The following is a 22,021-nucleotide window of genomic DNA, read 5'->3' as shown; positions in this document are numbered from 1 at the left end:
ATCAAGGACCCCCTGCACAACCGCGCCAGGGCCCTTTAATGCCACAATTCCGTCGTCCACCGCCGCCACCGCCAACACGCCCACCCGTTGCCCAGCGCCGCTACGTGAGGAAGACGGACATTTGGCACGCTCCTGACCACCGCCCGCTCTGTTACCACTGCGGAGAAGCGGGTCACGTCTACCGCCAATGCCCATATCGGGAGATGGGACTGCGAGGGCTCGCCGTTAACGTGCCGCGACCACAGCTTGGTGAACGACCTCGTGATATTGCCGACTACCACGCCGCCACTCAGTGGAGCCCTCGACGACCGTCCCGTTTGCCGTCACCAGTCTGCTACCTATCGCCGCAGCGCCAACCACTCACTGGCCCAGCCCGGGGTCGGTCTGCAAGCCCATATCCGGAAAACTAAAAGCAGCAACCGATGGAGCTGCAGTTGCTGTTTGTCAAATCATCCGATGAAAAAGCCGATGAAGATCCTCCACCACCGACGAAGACCAATCAGCAAGCAGACTAGGTGTTATAAAGGAGCTAACTTTGATCATATTAACGTTGAACTATAGCTTTTTTCTGTCGACTTTCTGAGAGATAACTTGTCACAGACAGTAGAAGAAAACTGGTTACTACTTATAAACTCACCCACTAATCTCATAGATAAATACATCCCAATAATTTCCATAAAATCCTATAACACTGCTCCTTGGTTTTTGCAGAAGCTTCGTCGCCTAAATAACAACAAAAAAAGATTATTCAGGCAAGCTGACAGAAATAAATCATCTGAATCCTGGCGTCGGTACAAAGCATGGGCAAAGAATACCAAAGTTTACTCAAAGGCACGCATAGGCAATTCTATAAACAGGACCTGTCATCAATGTTAACAACTAACCCTCGACGCTTTTGGCGTGTCATTAATCCCAAGCATAATCCTGACATCGTCCTTACTGATCATGACGGCACAGCGTTAACTAAGACTGATTGTTCCCAACTACTGAACGAAACATTTTCATCGGTATTCACGCGTGAATGTTTAGAGCCATTAGCCACCGTGACTCGCATTGATTCGTTTATGCTAGAAATAATAATTACTGATTCTGGAATTTATTCTCTCCTTACTCATCTTAAGATTTCATCTTCCACTGACAATACTGGCTTAAATAAAACAATTCTAAAAAATATAGCCCTAATGATCTTCCCAATACTGTCCGCATTATTTTCACAATCACTATCAACAGGTGTTATCCCTCACGGTTGGAAGGTGGCTAAGGTAGTGCCATTCTTCAAGTCTGGGGATTGTTCTTCACCGCTTAACTATCAACCAATTTCCTTAACAATTAACATTTGTAAATTAGTCAAACATATTATACACTCCCAGGTCATTAACTGCCTTGAAGAACATAACCTCATATTTAGCAACAGCACGGTTTTTGCAGAGGCTATTCATGTGACACTCAGCTCGCTGGCTTTATTCACGACATACATTCATCAATAGACACGGAATTCAAATAGATGCCGTATTCCTAGATTATTCAAAAGCAGTCGACCGTGTCCCTCATCGTCGACTTATTCACAGGCTTACACAGCTGAACATCAACTCTACTGTTGTCACATGAATAAAAGACTTTCTTTCTAACAGGATGCAATTTACATTGGTTAACAAACACAACTCATCTCTAGTTCCCGCAACATCTGGTGTACCACAGGGAATTGTGCTTGGGCCCCTACTTTTTCTAATTTATATTAATGATCTACCAGACAGGATCAAATCCAATATCAGACTATTTGCTGACGACTGCGTCATATATCGTAATATTCACTCTAACTGTAATCATTACATTCTTCAATCTGACATAAACGCAATAAACGTATAGTGTTCAACCTGGCTAATGCCTCTAAATCTTGCTAAAACTAAATTCATGTCTTTTACTAATCAGGCACCCCAAACATCAACATCTTACATCTTAAACGACAGCCTTGTTGAACAAGTTTCCAGCTACAAATATCTTAGCGTACACCTAACTCCTAACTTGACGTGGAATAATCACATTAACCATATCCTCGCATCTGCAAACCGTTCGCTTGTTTTCCTTAAACATAACCTCAAACATGCTCCCGTACACTTACGCTTACACTTACGCATATATTGCATATATATGTACACTTACGCATATTGGCATACACAACACTAATACGCCCTAAAATAGAGTCCACGTCAGCCATATGGGATCCCCATCAGACATACCTAATAACTGACTTAGAAGCCCGGCAGAACTGTGCTGTACGCTTCATCTTTTCAGATTATTCATGAGAAACCAGTTTAACAGCATTAAAAAATCGCGCCAAGCTTGAAGCCTTGTCCCTTCGTCGTAATAAATCTCGTTTAACACTATTTCATAAGCTTTACTATCACGTATCTCTTCATAACAAGTTCATCTGTGAACCCTCAGCCATTTTTCCTCGTCGGGATCATTGTTGCAAAGTCAAATGCATCATGTGTTGTTCCCTCGCGTTTGGTCATTCATTTATACCTCGCACCGCGATAGACTGGAATAATCTGCCATCACACATTGTCACGGAAACAAATGCCTCAAAATTTACAGACGCCTTATGCAGTACCATGCATACCTAATATATAACGTTTCACTCTGATTTGTTAACTGACTTTCTTTTTTTTTTATGAGCCGATAACCAAAGCCTCCGAGACGTTGTCATAGTTTGTGCAAATCATTTTAAGTTGCTGTACTGATAACTATTTTTATTTTAATATTTTTGTTTCTTATTGTGTTTATACGTTGATGCACTGTAATTAATATTGTGCAGTTTTGTTTTTGTATTGTATTTACATTTACGCACTGTTCTTTGCCTCACCAATGTAACCTTTACCCTATGTAATACCCTCCCTTGAGGGCCTTTAGGGTTATTGTGAAATAAATAAATAAATTTGATTCTTGCGAAATATTCTCGTGTGCGCAGTTTCAAAGCCTTGAACTATGTGTGTAACAGTGCATCAAATTTTTAATTCTTATAAGTTTATTTCCTTTTTTATTGTTGTTATTCATGAATGAAGAGTACATAATGCCGTGACAACTTGGTCACATTCAAGTTGCGCACCCTTCATATTGGACACTGCACGCCGAACAGCGGTGTTGTTCAGCAACAACAGGCAGCGATCTTCATGGCACGAGTAGCCGGTTGGACCCGGCTTGCATGTACCAGCACGCATGAGGTATCACAAGGGAAGAAAGAAGACGGTTCGACGCCAGTTTGAGAATGCGGCTGGCGGGGATTCTTCACGACTGCAGTGACCTTAAGTTGTGGGCACAGGTGTCAGTTCCGCGGGATGGACTCACTGGTGGTCAGGGCTATGCTGACTTTAGTTCGTGGGGCTTCGACTCATACCCCGCACCTCCACCAGAAATGTAACTATGTTGAGGAATAGAGGTTAACAAAACAACAATATTTATTAAGGGCGAACCTGTGCCCACAACTTAAAGTCACTGCGGTCGCGAAGAATCCCCGGCAGTCGCATTCTCAAATTGGTGTCGAACCGTCTCCTTCTTTCTTTCCTCGTGGTACTTCGTGCGCATGGCGCATGCGAGCCGGGTCCAACCGGCTACTCGTGCAACGAAGGTCGCTGCCTGTTGTTGCTGAACAACACCGCTGTTTGGCGTGCAGTGTCCAATACGAAGGGCGTGCAACTTGAACGTGACCAAGTTTTCGCGGCATTACCAACGCATACCAGCGCAAAATTTTTTTCTCACTTTACGGTCACCCTAGAAAAATTACATTAAATTTTTTTCGAAATAAGTCCCTAAGAAGAATTGGAATCTGCAATAAAAATATCGACCCTGGGCAGTTGCATGTGGCAAAAGAAATCGACCCTCAATGGGTTAATAAAAATTTATATTTTGCAGTGGCTTTATCATTTTGGCAATGATTCTTTAATAAACAAACATGTTGAGTAACATACAAATTTTTAGTACATTTTGTAAAATTTTTAGCATTTCTTGGTTTTGACTGTAGTATCTTTAAATTGAGAGGTTGCATGCTGCACAAATAAAGATGAGCAAACCTTTGGCACCATATAGGGATAGAGATCGTGTAGTTCTCTACACTGACTCAAATGAATCAGGATAAAGAACAAAGTGCATATGTGTTAACATGTTGTGTTGATGCAACAGGAGAAGCAGAAGGATGCCCACACACAGATTTATTTATTTACTCATTCATTTGTTCATTCATTCTTTCTTTCATTCATTTATGCTACCCTACAGGCCCCAAAGGAACATTGAGAAGGCAAGGGGGGGGGGCAAAAAATAATTAACAATGAATTCCCCCCCCCTAAAAAAGAACAAACAACATGTAAAAGTACAGGAAGTGCAAAATCATTCACACAAGCAAAGAAACAAATTATACATTGAAAAAAAAGAAGGAAAGTATATGCAAGTGCAGAACAAATGAAATGGAAGTAAGCATTGCTATACAAAATAAAAATTACACATGAAGTTGCAATTGTTTGCAAAATTTAACAGGATCACTTATTGATGGAGTATCATTTGGTAGAATATTTCATAGTGCTATGGCGCGTGGCATTGTTGATTTGTTGACAGACTGTGTGCTACCAAAAATGTAGCAAGAGAGGGGCCCGTTGAACTAGAAATGAAGGTCAAAAGCGTGGCAGTTTGGGCGAGTTGGTATGTCATAACTGTTTAAGGCTAGTAGCGCCGCTCAGAACGAGCAAAAAAGGTAAGAGGTAGGGGTAATCAAGCGCTCACCCTGTTTTCCGCTCCCTTTGATTACCCCTACCTCTTACCTTTTTTGCTCGTCCTGAGCTGCGCTACTAGCCTTAAACAGTTATGACATACCAACTCGCCCAAACTGCCACGCTTTCTACCAAAAATGGACCTGAACCTGAGATTACTATGGAGTTGACTAGATGTGCACGAAGGTATATCAAGCGAGAGATGACTGGACCACAAGTTGTAAAAGTACTTGTTAGAAAAAGAACAGAATAGCAATAGAATGCCGGGAATCCAAGTTAGTAAGCATAACAATAGCTTGTTATAAAACGGGCAGTATGATTTTGGATGGACTTCAACTTATCTACTGAATATAGTTGATGAGGAGACAAGATGATTCAAGTTGACAAGACAAGTTCAAGACAAGAAGCATATTCAAGTTGTGGACAAACAAAGCTTTGGCAGGCCAGTTGTCGATTGGCAGGTGTAGATTGACACAGAGGCCGATGTAGAAATCCTAGAGTTTTACGGTATTACCTTTAGCACATATCTTCTCAACATGAGTGGACCAAGAAATATTGGAGCAGTGATGAATGCCAAGATATTTATAATAGATGCCCTGGGAATTACAGCGGCAGAAATAGCGTAAGCAAACTTAAAGCCGGACTTTTTTAGGCTTGTAGCGCAGCTCAGAATGAGCAAAAAAGGAAGGTGGAAGGGGTAATGAATAGGAACGGAGAACAGGGTGAGTGCTAACTTCCAACTGATGGTTTATTTCAGGACTCATAAGGCTATACTTATACACTCAGCGAACCATGTGACATGAAGAGAGAACAACACAAAACTAAGCAACAAAAGCAAAAAGGAACCACGTGAAAAAACATTCAGACAGCCTGTGGCGGCAGTCCGAGATACACCAATTCATTGCTTGATAACGATAATAAAGGTGAGCTTACACATGCCAAGGCCTACGGTAGCTTTTGCTTCAATGATTTCTCTTGTGAGCTGATTATGACTATGACCTAGAATGACGCATTCCTCTAAGGTTTGCAACCACACGTTTTGCAGTGCTGCGCAAGAAACGCCCCAGCTGTAATACAATTCTTAGCGTTGTAACAATGTTCACGCAGCCTGTCATTCTGACATTGGCCAGTCTGACCAACATAACGTTTTCTGCGCTTGAGTAGAAAACAATAAACAACACAATGTGTGCAATTAACAAACTTCTCTTTATGATTATTATCACAGCTAGGAGGAGGAGCCTCCTTATTCTTGCAAATGCTCATAAGCTTGTTAGGGGCGGAAAACATGGCACGAATATTCGCTTGCTTGGCGATTTTCTTCAGATTATGTGAGACGGTGTGGATATACGGGATAATGCTTGTCTTACCCCGAGTAGTTGTAGGATTATCTTCGTGCCGCTTGTCTTTTCTAAACTATCTTAGAATCCGTTCAGCTACTGACACTTGTAAGGACACGGGATAACCAGCCTGTGAAAGCCATTCGCACTAAGAAGCAAAGCTAGACAAAATGGCGTGATGGCACAATTTTTGCAAAGCATTATTTAGGCAAAGGTTAGCAATGCCTCTCATGACCAACTTAGCATGAGCAGAATGAAATGGAAGTGGTTTGTTGGCACGAAGTTCATAGTACCAACACGTGTGAATATCGGAACAAGCTAAGCACAGATCCAAAAACTGGATCACGTCATTCTGTGGAAGCTCGTGGGTAACGTCAAGGGGGGCAAGGCTTTCTTTTAGCGTTCACCCTGTTCTCCGTTGCCCCCCTTCATTACCCCTTCCACCTTCCTTTTTTGCTCGTTCTGAGCTGCGCTACAAGCCTAAAAATGTCATGACATACCGACTCGCCCAATGTGCCATGCTTTTAAAGACGGACCTTTTACGGCTGAACCCGCTGTGGTGGCTTAGCGGCTTTGGGGTTGCGCTGCTAAGCATCAGGTTGCAGGATCGAATCCCAGCCGTGACGGCCATATCTTGATGGGGGTAAAATGCAAAAATACCCATGTGCCGTGCATTGGGGGTATGTTAAAGATCACCAGGTGGTCAAAATTAATGTAGAGTACCTCACTACGGCATGCCTCATGATCAAATCGTTGCTTTGGCATGTAAAACCCCAAGGTTAGGGTGGTTGCTTGGGCAAGTTGGTAATCCATGATAAAAACGATGTGGAGAGCGAAGGACAAGGACTGTGAGAGAATGGCATACACTGCGCTGACTTCCAACAATATTCTCTTGTGTTGCCGCATCATGTATATAGTATACAAGAGGGGGCATGCACAGAAAATGAAAGGCAGTCACAAGGGGTGTTCTAACAGCAAGTCATTGTACTAAGAACATGATCACTTGAAAAAAGAAATGAACTATACTATTTATACACCCAATGTTATAAGGTTTGCAGTGCTACCGTATGTGCATAATGTCTCACATAGGCTGAAAAAGGTTGGGCAGTGTACAGGAATCACAGTCGTTTTGTCAGCCCCGGAAAAGCTGGCAAGGCTCTGTAAACGTGTCATAATCATCAGCCTGGTTACGCCCACTGCAGGGCAAAGGCCTCTCCCTTACTTCTCTGCAAACTTCTTAATCTCATCTGCCCACCTAACTTTCTGCCTCCCCCTGCTACGCTTCCCTTCCCTTGGAATCCACTCCGTAACCCTTAATGACCATCGGTTATCTTCCCTCCTCATTACATGTCCTGCCCATGCCCACTTCTTTTTCTTGATTTCAAGTAAGATGTCATTAACTCGCATTTATTCCCTCACCCAATCTGCTCTTATCCCTTAATGTTACACCCATCATTCTTCTTTCCATAGCTTGTTGTGTCGTCCTCAGTTTAAGCAGAACCCTTTTCGTATGCCTCCAGATGTCTGCCCCGTACGTGAGTACTGGTAAGACACAGCTGGTTATACACTTTCCTCTTGAGGGATAATGGCAACCTGCTGTTCATGATCTGAGAATGCTTGCCAAACGCACCCAAGCCCATTCTTATTCTGATTATTCCAGTCTCATGATCCGGATCTGCGGTCACTACCTGTCCTAAGTAGATGTATTGCCTTACCACTTCAAGTGCCTCGCTACCTATCGTAAACTGCTGTTCTCTTCCGAGACTGTTAAACATTACTTTAGTTTTCTGCAGATTAGTTTTTAGACCCACCCTTCTGCTTTGCCTCTACAGGTCAGTGAGCATGCGTTGCAATTGGTCCCCTTAGTTACTAAGCAAGGCAATATCATCAGCGAATCACAAGTTACTAAGGTATTCTCCATTAACTCTTATCCCCAATTCTTCCCAATCCAGGTCTCTGAATACCTCCTTTAAACATGCTGTGAATAGCATTGGAGAGATTGTATCTCCCTGCCTGACGCCTTTCTTTATTGGGATTTCGTTGCTTTCTTTATGGAAAACTACAGTGGCTGTGGAGCCTTTAAAGATATCTTTCAGTATATTTACATACAGCTCGTCTACACCCTGATTCCTTAATGCCTGCATGACTACTGAGGTTTCGACTGAATCAAATGCTTTCTTGTAATCAGTGAAAGCTATATGTAAGAGTTGGTTATATTCTGCACATTTCTCTATCACCTGATTGATAGTGTGAATATGGTCTATTGTTGAGTAGCCTTTACGGAATCCTACCTGGTCCTTTGGTTGACAGAAGTCTAAGGTGTTCCTGATTCTATTTGTGATTACCTTAGTAAATACTTTGCAGGCAACAGACAGTAAGCTGATCGGTCTATAATTTTTCAAGTCTTTGGTGTCCCCTTTCGTATGGATTAGGATTATGTTAGCGTTCTTCCAAGATTCCGGTACGCACGAGGTCATGAGGCATTGCGTATACAGGGTGGCCAGTTTTTCTAGAACAATCCGCCCACCATCTTTCAACAAATTTGCTGTTACCTGATTCTCCCCAGCTACCTTTGCATAGCTCCCAAGGCTTTCATTACTTCTTCCAGCGTTACTTGTGGGATTTCAATTTCTTGTCAACTATTCTCTCTTCCATTATCGCCGTGGGTGCCACTGGTACTGTATAAATCTCTATAGAACTCCTCAGCCACTTGAACTATCTCATCCATATTAGTAATGATATTGCCGGCTTTGTTTATTAACGCATACACCTGATTATTGCCTATTCCAAGTTTCTTCTTCACTGCCTTTAGGCTTCGTCTGTTCCTGAGAACATGTTCAATTCTATCCATATTATACTTCCTTATGTCAGCTGTCTTACGCTTGTTGATTAACTTCAAAAGTTCTGCCAGTTCTATTCTAGCTGTAGGGTTAAAGGCTTTCATACATTGGCGTTTCTTGATCAGATCTTTCATCTCCTGTGATAGCTTACTGTTATCCTGCCTAATGGAGTTACCACCGACTTCTATTGCACGCTCCTTAATGATGCCCACAAGATTGTCGTTCATTGCTTCAACATGAAGGTCCTCTTCCTGAGTTAAAGCCGAATACCTGTTTTGTAGCTTGATACGGAATTCCTCTATTTTCCCTCTTACCGCTAACTCATTGATCGGCTTCTTATGTACCAGTTTCTTCCGTTCCCTCCTCAAGTCTAGGCTAATTCGAGTTCTTACCATGCTATGGTCACTGCAGCGCACCTTGCCGAGCACGTCCACATCTTGTATGATGCCAAGGTTAGCACAGAGTATAAAGTCTATTTCATTTCTAGTCTCGCCATTTGGGCTCCTCCACGTCTACCTTCGGCTATCTCTCTTGCGGTAGAAGGTATTCATTATCCGCATATTATTCTGTTCTGCAAACTACTAATAACTCTCCCCCGCTATGCCTAGAACCTATGCCATATTCCCCCACTGACTTGTCTCCAGCCTGCTTCTTGCCTATCCTGGTATTGAAGTCGCGCATCAGTATAGTGTATTTTGTGTTTTGTTTTGACTTTTACGTGTAATGTGTAAAGGTGCCTAAATCACATCAGAGTTGTTTCTCTGTCGGACACGCAAAACATTTTGTGACATGTGCAACGAATGTGGTTTACCAGATTCCCCTGTTTTGCAGCAGTAAATATGTTAGACAGACAGGTAGGTGCTTAAACGATCATTTAACAGAGCACTATGTATAACAACGTCCATAACACTGTTCAAGGCCACTTGGGCATCCATTGCTGGGACTGCGGCTGTGTGCCCCTCTTTGAAGATACAGAAGTTTTAGTGAGACACAGCTCACAGCTCACGCGGGAAATTATAGAAGCTGATTTCATCAGAAAACTGGGTAGTGTGTGTGTTAGTGCCCCCTCTATCGCGCTGACCCCTAGTGAAGTCATGTATCTCAACAATAGAAATAGTAATGTTCATTTTTTTTTCTTCTCAGGTGACCATGTTCTTAGTACAGTGACTTGTTGTTAGAAAACCCCTTGTGACTGCCTTTCATTTTCTGCACATGCCCCCTGTTGTATATATACACATGATGTGGCAATGCAATAAAATATTGTTGGAAGTCAGCGCAGTGTATGTCATCTCCGCAGTCCTTGTCCTTCGCACTGTACATCGTTTTTACCCAGAATTCATTCATTACTTTACAGCTGAAAGAAATTATGCAGCACTTAGATGTGTTTGATGTAATTTGCCAATCATTACAGCACTCTTGTACCAGGTAAAGGTCTTTTCGCAAAGCTAAATTATTATCTAGCCTGTTCTTTAAATAGTTTTATAAATTACACAATATCCCTGAAGAGTCATACACTGGAAGATATGTTACTGGCGAATCTATAAATCAGAAAAAGAAGATCGAGTGCACAGCCTTGGGGTACGCCCAATGTTACGTATAATAGAGAGGATTTGAAATTATTCGCAGCAGTAAACTGCTGCTTATCAGACAGAAAATTATGAAGTCAAGTTAATGTTAAAGATTCAAGTCTAAAGGTGGTTTAGCTATTAGGTGGGAGTAAGCTACTCTGTCAAAAGCTTTTGCATAGTGAAGAAAGATGCAGTTAATGTGCTTGTTATTCGTGCTAGAGTGTAATTCAGACATGAATTCTAGTAGTTGAGTGTCACAAGACGATGCTTTGCTGAAACCATGTTAGTTATCAAAATAGTTCACATAGTTCCTATAGTTCACATAGAGGGAAATAAAGTAACATTGGGAGTATTCCTCGATATCTCAAAAGCTTTCGACAGAATCAACCAGGGAACACTATCAGAAAAATAAAATTGTTACCATACACACGGAATCGTTTTAGGTTTAATGAGAAGTTACATAACCGATAGAAAGCAATGAGTATCAATTCTAAATAGAAAATTATCTCCAGTTAAAGTTATTAAGCAAGGTGTGCCTTGAGGTAGCATATTGGGGCCACTTCTATTTATCATTTATATAAATTACATCGTGCATATTGATAATTTGATTAACTGTGTTATTTACGTAGATGATATGAGTTTATTCTTTTCAGGAACTAAGAAAGATGGACATAAATTTGGCTTGGCACAATTCAGCTCGATGACATGAAAATATAACTTTTCTCTACAGCTAAAACAGTTGGGTGTTATCTTTCATTAACCGATGCTATAGGACCACCATACCGACTACTTACAACATAAATTTGGTAAAGCTTTAGGTATGTTGCGCAGATTCCAGAGATTACTACCAATACCGCTTAAACTTATGATTTATAACATGCTATTTGTTTCTCACCTTCGCTAGTGTCACCTCATTTGGTCAAATAGTACTAAGAGATCGTTAGGTAACTTAGTTTCACTCCGAAAGAATGCCTTACGTGCTATTTCATGCCTGCCTGAATTTTTAAATATTGCAAGTACAGATGGCCCCACTTATATCGGTTGTAATATAACAATATACAGTGAACTCTCACTTGAGTGAACTTCAAGGGACCGAAAGAAATAGTTCACTTAACTGAAAGTTCACTAAACTGAACATTCACTAGACCAACATGGCATAGAGAGTCAAAAGTTTGAAGTGCAATTCATGGAGCAAAAGACATGGCATCCATAGTGTTAGAAATGTGTGAAATGGAATTTGTACATATCAATGAAAAACACACCACGTAAGTCGTTTGTGTGCACACGCAGAACTGACGAGACTGGAAAGAAAGAGACGACGACCATGCCACGGGCTAGCCGGTCGGAAAAAAAAAACACACACACCACATGGTTTGTGGTGTGACAGATCACCGCTTTGCTCTGGCGGCGTTGTAAGCACCAGCGATGTTACTTTGTTCATGGCCTGCGATATTACACGGTTGCTCGTTTTGTGTGGGTGATCTCGGAGGCCATGCCTCATTGCCGTTCGTTTTCTGCGCCGCCGCTTTGCCCCAGGGGCGCTGTAGTGCCAGCGATGTTACATTGCCGCTGGAGCGGCGGTTTGGTGAGGGTGGGTATCAGTGTCGCCTGCAGTGCAAGGCTTGGTCCTCTGAACGAGTTCGTTAAACTGAGATATTGACTGTTCCGAAATTCGTTTAAGTGAAACATTTTTGCATAGAATCTATAAAAAAACTGCCGGGGATTTTTAAAAAGTTCGTTATTCTAAAATATTCGATAAACCGGCGTTCGTACAACTGAGAGTTTACTGTATAACAATATATCGGTTGTAACAGTGAGAAGCTGCTGCACCGTCAACTTTTGTATGTTTTCTATGGTGATATAACCCACTTGCCCCTTTATCGGTTATAATGATGAAATCTGGCTGCTGGGTGTCCGTTCTGCGGCAAATTCAAGCCACTGCACCCTCGCTTGCCACCCCAACGGCCGCCGCGCGCTCATACAATAGAACCTGTTTTCAGCCTTCTCCGCATTGCCAGCCTCGCACATCTCTTTCCCATCACCCTTTCACCCTTCCGAACTCAAATAGGCTGCACCCATAGCTCTGTGCTGTGCCACCCTCTGAAACATGAATGGACCGCGCCAACTGCGCTGCTTCCAGATTACTTGCTGGTCCCTCATTCTGTACAGTTCTGCCAATGGATTAAGTCGCTCATGCTCGTCTTTGTTGGTTACATTGAAGCAGTTCCTGGCCACATGGTTTCTGCGCCTTGTTTGACTCGCCGCCGAAACAGAAGATGGCAGAGCCACCCACTGATCATCGGCAATGCACCACGTTGCCAGTGAAAAGAAAGCGCACTGTTATAGATTTGTAAATTTAGTGCAGTATCCTGAAGGCCTACAAGGATGATAAAAAGTGTGTGACTCGGGGAAGAAGTACGGTCTATTGCAACCGACAGTGTCGACAATCATGTGCTCGGCAGAGTTCAACAAAGAAAATGGCCTGGTAGACAACGGACGCAAATGCATTCGACAAGGGGCCTATAAAAAGGTGGAAGAGGCCCTCTACGTCTGGGTGCCCATGCCATGAACTTGCCCATCACCGGACCAATGCCGGCCACAAAGGCAAAGCAGTTTGCCCCAATTCATCAACAATGTTGGCTTCTGGCCAGGTGACGGCTGGGTACAGCGCTTCAAAGAGAGGCAGACAAGCAGGGAGCAATCAGACTTGAAGATGAATCAGTTGGTGGCTGAACTGCACAGTTGATAAGGTGCACAGTCTATCTTTGGTGTGTGGTCTGAAGTGCTTCTAGAGCACTGAACTGCTTTGGGAAAGCGTGCTTTGTCCAAGGCAGCAGTGACTTATACAAAGCTCGGGAAGCTTCCACAAAGTGATGCCTGAACTTTGGTCCACAGTCGACGAGAATGCTTCAAGGTTCAATGAGTTTATACATGCAGATGACGCATTAGAAACATTAAAACTTTAAACTGATGAGGTAATCGTCCCGAAGTTGCTTTCATCAGATAGTGATGGTGACAGTGATGATGGCAGCGATGACGTGGTAGGGCAGGCTGCCTCAATGTTGTTCTTGCAGGAGGCCCGGCAGATCATTCAGTCCCTCTGGGGCTTTGTTTTTGCGAGGGATCTTTCGCTGCAGTACATGGAGCACCTAGGTGCCTTGGAGAAGGATGTTGGCAAGCTTCGCATAAAGGTAGCAAAGCTGACGGACATTGGGTTTTCTTGTGCAAGCCACTGAGATTTGGTGTGATATGCTTGTGGCGATCTCATCCCAGCATTTCTTCTGGATTTCTCAAGCTGAGAGGTTGCTGCGGCAACCTTCTCACATTCTTTAAAAGTCACCAAAGCGATCTCTCAGCGGAGCTCACATGTTGCTTGCTGCCCATGACCTGTCTTTGCATTTGTTATAGTAGTGCCATTTTTGAACGCCGACAGCCGCAGCTTGTTACATGTGGTCAGAGTGCACAGGAAGCAGAGTTAAACAGTTAAACAAGTAAACACAATCAGCAGCTGGATGGAGGAAAGTGGTGGGTAGAGGTACTGGCCTCCCCATCATTATAGTTTTCTCACAACAGCTCTGCCATCCCCCTATTTTGCTTTCTTCATACAACCCAGTTATAAGAATTACTTGTTATGACAATGGAATTTTCATGGCACTTGAATATTGTTATAGGTGTAAATCATCCTTGTGAATATCAACTTATATGTTCTTTTAAATGCTAAATAATTTAGGATACTACTCGTATCGGACACATTGCAAACTTGCAACAGAATCCAGCTTTTCGCCTACATCAGTACGCTGAACACTGGGCATGCCCACGCACTGATTGCGGCCTTCCAGCAGTCTCCTGCTGTCTTCCCTCAACACTTGACAAATATAAACAGAGTGGTGAAAACATATGTCATGTATCTAAAAGCACAATATTGCAAATACTTTTGTGAATTTTAGCCTTTTTATGTGTCACCTGATTGTGTCACAATGTGATTGTGTGATTGTGATTATGTGTCGCATTCATTATACATACCAGTGGCAAGATAAAAAAATACATACAGCAAGAGCGGAAATGTCACAACTTTGAAACACTAAAGATACTTCTTTACTGTTTCAAAGTTGTGACATTTCTGCTCTTGCTGTATGTATTTCTTTTTTTTATCTTGCCACAAGCATGTAAGTATATGAATGTTGCCATGTTGCTGCCTGTTGCTCATGGGGAGATGGGACCAGTCAAGCTGTCATTATGCAACTTTTATGCTTCCATGATCAGTCTTATGCACATCAGTCTACTTATGTAGCAAATAAACTTCTATTCTATTCTTTTCTATTCTATTATCATAAAGATGACTATAGATAAGGGAGGTAGTGATGTTTTAAGAAGCTTGCAACAGATACATGTAAATGAAATGGGGCAGTACTTTTCAGGTGGATGTCAATTATCATCTTTAAAATTAGGGACAACCTTGGCTATCTTCCAGTTCAGTGGGCAGTGGACCGGTTGACAGAGACTGCTGGAAAATGTGGTACAATATTTGATTGGACAAAGCTGATGTGTTTTTTAATATTTTATAATTAATGTTATCAATACCCAATGATGTGAACACTTTTAAATCTTGTATAAGCTTCTATACACCATCAATGCTGATATTGATCGAAGATGTGGAGGGACATTCTAGGTGAGAAACATTGAGCACATTAGTGCTGTCTACTTTTGTAAAAACAGAAGGAAAGAAAGGAGCTCAATGTTGATGCACACTTGTACACTTCTGTACAAAAACGGCCACATTATCAACATCATCCATTGTAATAAGTTTATTGCCATGGTCGGGAGAAATGGTTTGCCGCTACTTTTTGGGGTTAGTGTGTAAGAGTGAAAACAAGTCACTGAAAAAATATTTGATTTGGCCTCAGCTATAGCAAGACAGTAAGATTTCAGTCTCTCTATAATTGTACCACGAGGAAAGGTCCGCTTAGCAGACACATACATGTTTCTTTTTATTTCAGAGCGTTCTAATGGATTCATTAAACCATAGATAAGTTCTTTTTATTAGCTATTGTTATTGTTAGCACTTACTTATTTATTAGTAATGCCATAACATCCCTAAACAAATTCCAGTTTTCTTTGACAGACTGGCAAGAAAATGAGGGAACAAATATTTCATACAAAGACTTCCAGTTCCCAGTTCATTTGATCATAATTTGCACTCTTATAGCCTCTAATTAATTTATGTTCAACGCCCATGAACATTATTGGAACATTAATTGAAAACTGCAGCAGGTTATCGTCACTAAAATTCTCAAGTTGCACGACAGGACTTATGGCATGTGGAACTGTTGTCAGAATAAGATCCAAAATATTCGAGTCGTGAGTGGGCTCTAAGACTATCGCAATGCTCTTAGGCAATGAGAAGTTGACCAGCTACAGAGCGATTATAAGTTGTACTTCTATGTAAATAAATTAGTATGCATAGCTTGCATTCCAATCAGTTATTTCCTGTTGCATTTAAACTAGTGCTTGTGGTACACATCAGCAAGTAGGAAAAGAGGGACGATGAATGGTTCTTTCATGATACAGGAACATGAGAATGTATGGGCAGCAATGATTGTCTGGTGAATGAACACCACTTTTCTCCTAGAGGCATTTGCCATTGCATTCTTGACCCGTCATTGACTTCGCCCTTCACCACTGAGGAGACCAGTACTGCTGTTGATTCTATACTTTGTCGATTCTGTACATTCTATACTTTGTTTCATATATAGCAAGCAGTGCTGCTGAAGTTGTGCAAGAAAGCAAGGTGGCCACAGATATTTATCATTTCACGCATTTCGTAGTGAACTAGCCTATGGTCTACGATGGGCTTTCTCCGGGATAACTTCTTGATACACTAGAACTATAACGTACGGAGTTAATGTCACATCAAATGATGTATTGTTTGTATGTTTGAGCTTACAGCATGTAATGCATCATATTTTGATCTTGAATGCTGGCGGTGCGCTGTGCAGGCTGAGTGCAATTGTGCAAAAGTTAAAACATGTCACTTTGCTTGTCGTTCCATGGTTAATTGGTTCAGATCCGTGTCTCCTGTGTGACAATTGCTTCATGTATTGTGGCCATAATGTATGAAGTCAACCTTGCGCCAAACTTGGGGCACATTCCTATTTATTGCTGTTATATAGCACATACTGTTTTTTGATCGTGAATATGAATAAAGGAAGTTACTGCTGTAGTCTCTGCAGCATCGCTTGATGTGTATGGAATGAAGTATTGGTATGATTGTGTCATACTCACTGTGTGATCAAGCCGGAAACAAATATCTGTCATGAAATTGAGCTGTTATTGCATTTTCTTTTCTTGATGTCATTGATTATGGTTCATTTGTGCACATAGAGGTTCATACAGGCCTGCATAAAATGGTCTACAAACACACCTTACGTAGTGGCTTACTGTTCTGTACTGTGATTTAGGATGTATGTTAGCAAAGCTAGTGTTCTACAAATACTCAAATGACAAGTTGGTATGATGAGCTTTGCTATTCACACTGGTAAACAATCCTGCACTATGGTTTGAGGAAGCTCTTTCACAAGAAATATCTGGTGCACAAGCCAATGCGTGAACTGCTAACACGAAGTGAACACATGTGCATTATCCTTACAGTGCATTGTGCAGCTAATGGGAGTTAACTTAGAGAAGTTGATAAATATTAAAACTGGGTAGAGGTACTTATTTACTAATATAATAATTACTATAACAAAGGGTTGTAGGAGCACGTTGCAAATTGTTAGCTTCTAACGGATGGCTGCTCTGGTTCACGAACACAAGACGCACTGAGTCGATGAGTCTGTAAAAGGAATAACTATTTAAATGAAGCAGTGGCACTAGATCACCACTGTAAATGCTGTATTTGGCAGCACCCTCTAGAAAACCAGCCAGCAAAATCTTATGCAGAAGGGTTGAAATTGGGGCCAGTTGGTACATAGTTGAAGGAAAAAACAAGTCACAAAACACAAAGGACAAGAAGTGAGGTTCACACCACAACAACTGGACTATCAACTGAGCTTTATTAAAAACGGCGTAGCCCCAGCAAGGCCATCAGAGCATGCTCAACAACACAAATCATAGAGCATGCAAAGTCAAGTTATTGCATTTATCGTAACCGATCTAAAAAGGCAAAATCTTTTTCAAGTAAGCGCACATGTACTAATGCAGCCGTCACCTGATAAACTGATGTAGTATGCTTCCAGGATTTCTTGCTCTTCTTTGCCCTTGCCCCTACGAACAATCGTTACATTGCTGAACAAAGGGTAACAGCAAGATTCATTTCAAAGGCGAGGCAAGTTTGCACCGTTATCGGACCCCAGGGAGGAGTGGTGCTCACGCAGGCGGTCATTAATACATCGACAGGACAGGATGACCCTCTCACATGCAAAAGAGTTTACATAGGCCAAACCGGTCTATGTTGCATGCTGTGCAACAGAGTCGTCGATACGAAATGTAACTGCAATGCAACATCTCACATCTCGTTACACCTGCTCCATGTCGGAGGTCAGCTAGGAGTTAGTACGGCGGCAGCAGTGAAGGTCGATGCTACGGCACTGCAACGCAGCCTGTGTGGGAGTCGTCACTAAGAACAGCCAGCCACGAGTGAGACTGTGAGCCAGCAAACAGATGCCTAGTAATTCCAAAGGGTGCAAGAACTGGCGTGTACAGATTTGCTGTCTTTGACGGATTAGTTGTCAGACTGGCATCGGTAAAACTTTTGTCAATTGCAAGATCAAGAGGAAGCTTTAGCTCGGGTGAAAATCTAATGTGGCCTATTCAAATACATGTAAAATGCAAAAACACTTTTCTGAGGTAACCCTTAGACTGATCTTAATGAAATTTGTTGCATTTAAGTGAGAAAGTTAAATTCTAGTGACTGTTGAAAGCAGAATTTTCTATTTAGGGCTTGAATTTTGTTGGAAGAGTTTTCAAAAATTTGAAAGTAAAAAAAAATGGAAGCATGAAGTTTACAAATTAAAGGGCCCCTGAAATGGTTCGGACAAGTTTTGTAGACGCGTAGGGTATAGCTTAAGTAGAACATTCACACCACAATTTAAGTGACGCGTTACGCATTAATGGAGCTAGAAGCGATTACAAGTTACCCTCCTCCCTAGCCATACTTTTCCTCCTCAACTCGTTTGCTGAACGATCGGGGCTAGACTCCGCCTTCACTGGTTCTGCGTCATGATGCGACGTCACATCGTCCACTTCCAGTTGTTTTGGAGCCCGCCCCTGCTCGTGTGAAGCCTCTCCGCTAACCGCTTGGCTGTCAACCCCAAGCGAGAGCTATCGAAGCAGCATGCGTTGCGAGCATTCTGTCGTAGCGCCGAATGTGTCTGGTATTCCGGTAATCACACACTAGCAGAACGTTTCGACGGAACGGTGAAGGCATAAACTCAAGCTGATGAAGGAACCTTAGCATAGACGTACGTGAGCTGCCTGATCTGCCTCCACGATCCAGCCACTCGTTGGCACAGAGCTTAACCAGCCAAAGAAAGAGCCAATATTGCTCTAACCAAGTGTAAAATATTTTAAACATTTACAAAAACAACCTGTTAACGATTACACTTCCGCGAAAAATTTACACCAGCAGCAAAGAAGAATACATTTTGTTACTGCTACTGTGTGTGGTTGAGCTCTATGCCAACACGTAGCTGCACCGTGCAGACCATTCACATTTGCAGGGGAACACGGCCACGCCCTGTCCCCTAGCCCTTGCCTTTACCCTAATACCGGACTTGCGAAACGCTTTTGCATTAGTAATCTTCTGGTGTAAAGTGACGGCCGCAATCGCGCAAATCCTGGCGCCCATCGGATAGTGGCTGTCCAATGCGCTGCAGCCAGTCTGCTCGTCTACTGGCTTGCAGAAGGACACGATGTCACAGCTTGACATATTGCCAGTCCCTACATTTGCAGTCCACAACGCAACAAAGTCGAATCATAGCCCTCGCGAAAAGATCGACCGACCCTGACTGCGGAGCTCTCGTCAAAGACGGAGCATGTTGTAACACAAGCAGACAACACTTGCTGTGTGCCGGAAGTGCTTAAGTGTACTGAAAAATTGTTCTTGTGCATTCTCTTTATGTTACCTTATTTTTATAAAAACAAATTAACTAACATTCCAACTATTACAACCATCATTTGCTTACCATAAAATTGGAAAAATTATCGATCACGCGCCCTGGTCAGCCAATCGAATAGTTCGCCCCACTGACGCCATATGGGCGATTTCCGTCATATGGGTAAGGGCAGCTTAAAATTCCGCCGACCAGTGTGCTGCGATCGGCAGCGATGTGCATTTTTAAAACCTTATAATAAATTACACACTCTACGCGGAGCACTTAGATGTATCAATTAATGATCAGAAGGACCTACTCTATCGACTCAGCACATTTGTAGAAAATCGTCAAAATCGTTTCAGCGTCCCTTTAATAGCTCACCATCAAGAACAGATATCGTGGTTCTGTAAACGGCAACCATTTAGATCACTCAAAGCAGACAAATTCGATGTGTATATATTTACATCTTACGTGAATTTATTACACTGTGTACAAGGGTTCAGCAAAAGATGTATTCCTAATGTTTTGACATTCATGTGTTATACCCCTGCCACACGGGCACAGAAAGTGACATTAACTGGCTAATGCCTTAAACTTTAATGTCATTCGCAGGGTGCCACACGGACATGCCTAATGGCATTAAAGCTTAATGTCATTCGCGACGTAGTGCGTTCTCGTAACTCACTTTGCCGTCAAATGCGTACTCTCGATCCCCATGTCTGCACATTCTGGCGAGACTAAACGGATTCTTAGTGAATAACAGATGCTTGCTGCTACTCACGGCAAGAATCGTGGGCGCGTCAGGCAGGAGAAGCTGTTCGATTGCACGGCGGCAGCTCCTTGCCTTATTGGCCTCGTACTGAAGCCTTCAAATTTCTCGACGATGCTTGACTCAAAGAAGCACATACGCCAGAACAAACTGGAGCACACGGTCAAATTCTTCAGGATCGCTGTTTGAGAGCTTTGAAGGTGTGAGTGCTATTTTTTCCAATTTCAATGCTTTGGCTATGCTATGGATTGACCGTCGAGCTAGCTTTGGCTTCGAACAGTTTACGGCTGGGTGCAACAATGACATTCCTGAAGTAAACTACATACAATACGCCGATTAATGTTTCTCACGCCGTTTCTTAAACATATGCTCCCTAGATAACTGTTTTTTATTGTATTACAATTGGCAAGCAAACTTAACCGCTTCACTGCAGCTATCGCCATCGCAACGCTTAATGTCATTAAGTATGCACGTGTAGCAGCGATCGAAATATAGTGACATTAAAAAACTTAGGGTCTTAAACTTTTAGTAATGGCATTAACCTCGCCAGTGTGGCACAGGTATTACATATCCATTTTGTCCACTTTAGATGTATTATTAGATGCAATTCACAGAATTGTGATATCATTCTTCTTTGCCGAGTTACAGAGTTGTAAACTTATTAGTTTCGTTTTCTGAAAGTTTGCAGTTTTTGCCAATTGTCAGTAAAAAATATGATCTAAATAAAAAATTCGAAGCCGACAATCACTAGAACTTTCTTTTTCTTTTAAATGCAACAAACCTCGTCAAGTTTGGTGCAGTGGTTGCCGAGAAAAACGAATTCTCCTTTTACATGTATTTAGATAGGAGCAGCCGAGGTAAATCTTTCTTTAAGCCCTTGGTGCTGCATGTTTATTCTTCATTTATGTCCACTCGGCACAGTGTTATGCTACTTGAGGATCATCTAGCAATTCACTCGCTGTTGGATATTGAATACTCCTTTGCACGCACATCACTGGCCTACTTGTGATATGCTCATGAGCACTCCACATTATTATTCCGTGCAGACAGCAGCGGCAGCACTGTGGAACCACGCATCCTTGGTCTGGCAATGGTCCCCGGCCAGCACATCATCTCGGTGCATGTGGATGAACAGTGTAGTGGCTAGATCGTGGATTCACACCGTGGGACATGTCGTATGCTGTACATACCTCGGCACCTGTTTTGTTGTTTGAGTGCTTGGAATGGACATATAAAGTTGCCTCAGTTGTTTATATGCCTGATGTCACTGTTTTGTGAATTGTTATGTAGGCGTGCACAAGCTTTAAAGGCCTGCTGAAATGAAATAATAAACTGCATAAAAAGCCTAGTTTAAAGGCCAACCGCAAAGAAATTTCGCTTTGCCTAAATTTGTCATAACTGAGTAGTATAAAAGCAATCTTGGCAAAGCCACGGGGCTGGTAATTGCATTGTTGTCTTGTTAGCAGCCTTTAAACAGCACCAAAGCAGGCAATGCAGGTGCTGCCTTCTTTGTTCCTTCCTAGTGTGCCGTCACTATTGGCACTTCATCTATTGAAAGGAACACTGCCTTCTAAAGGGTCATGTGTCCCTTCCGGCAAGCTGTTATGGCCGCATATTAAAAAACTTTCAGTATTGGTTATCAAAAATGGCTATTTTTG

The 22,021-nt window shown here is 42.3% G+C and overlaps 1 protein-coding gene across 4 annotated transcripts in view; it reads left to right on the top strand.

Moving 5' to 3' along the window:
• Positions 1–21,625, top strand: part of Sbat (LSMD1 domain-containing protein Sbat) — a 55,369-nt gene extending 33,744 nt beyond the window's left edge. For 3 of the 4 annotated variants that reach the window (XM_075687023.1, XM_075687021.1, XM_075687022.1), the window contains 2 exons: positions 13,577–13,693; positions 21,410–21,625. In XM_075687023.1, the coding sequence (XP_075543138.1) occupies positions 13,577–13,693; positions 21,410–21,510 (218 nt within the window). In that variant the 3' untranslated portion in view covers positions 21,511–21,625. The remainder of the gene's footprint in view (positions 1–13,576; positions 13,694–21,409) is intronic. The other variant, XM_075687024.1, reaches the window with a different exon arrangement.
• The last annotated feature ends 396 nt before the right edge of the window (positions 21,626–22,021 follow it).

This window comes from Dermacentor variabilis, chromosome 3, assembly GCF_050947875.1.
Source record: "Dermacentor variabilis isolate Ectoservices chromosome 3, ASM5094787v1, whole genome shotgun sequence".
Lineage (NCBI taxonomy): Eukaryota > Metazoa > Arthropoda > Arachnida > Ixodida > Ixodidae > Dermacentor > Dermacentor variabilis.
Note: the sequence above shows the minus strand (reverse complement) of the source record. Positions and strands in the feature narration are given on the sequence as shown.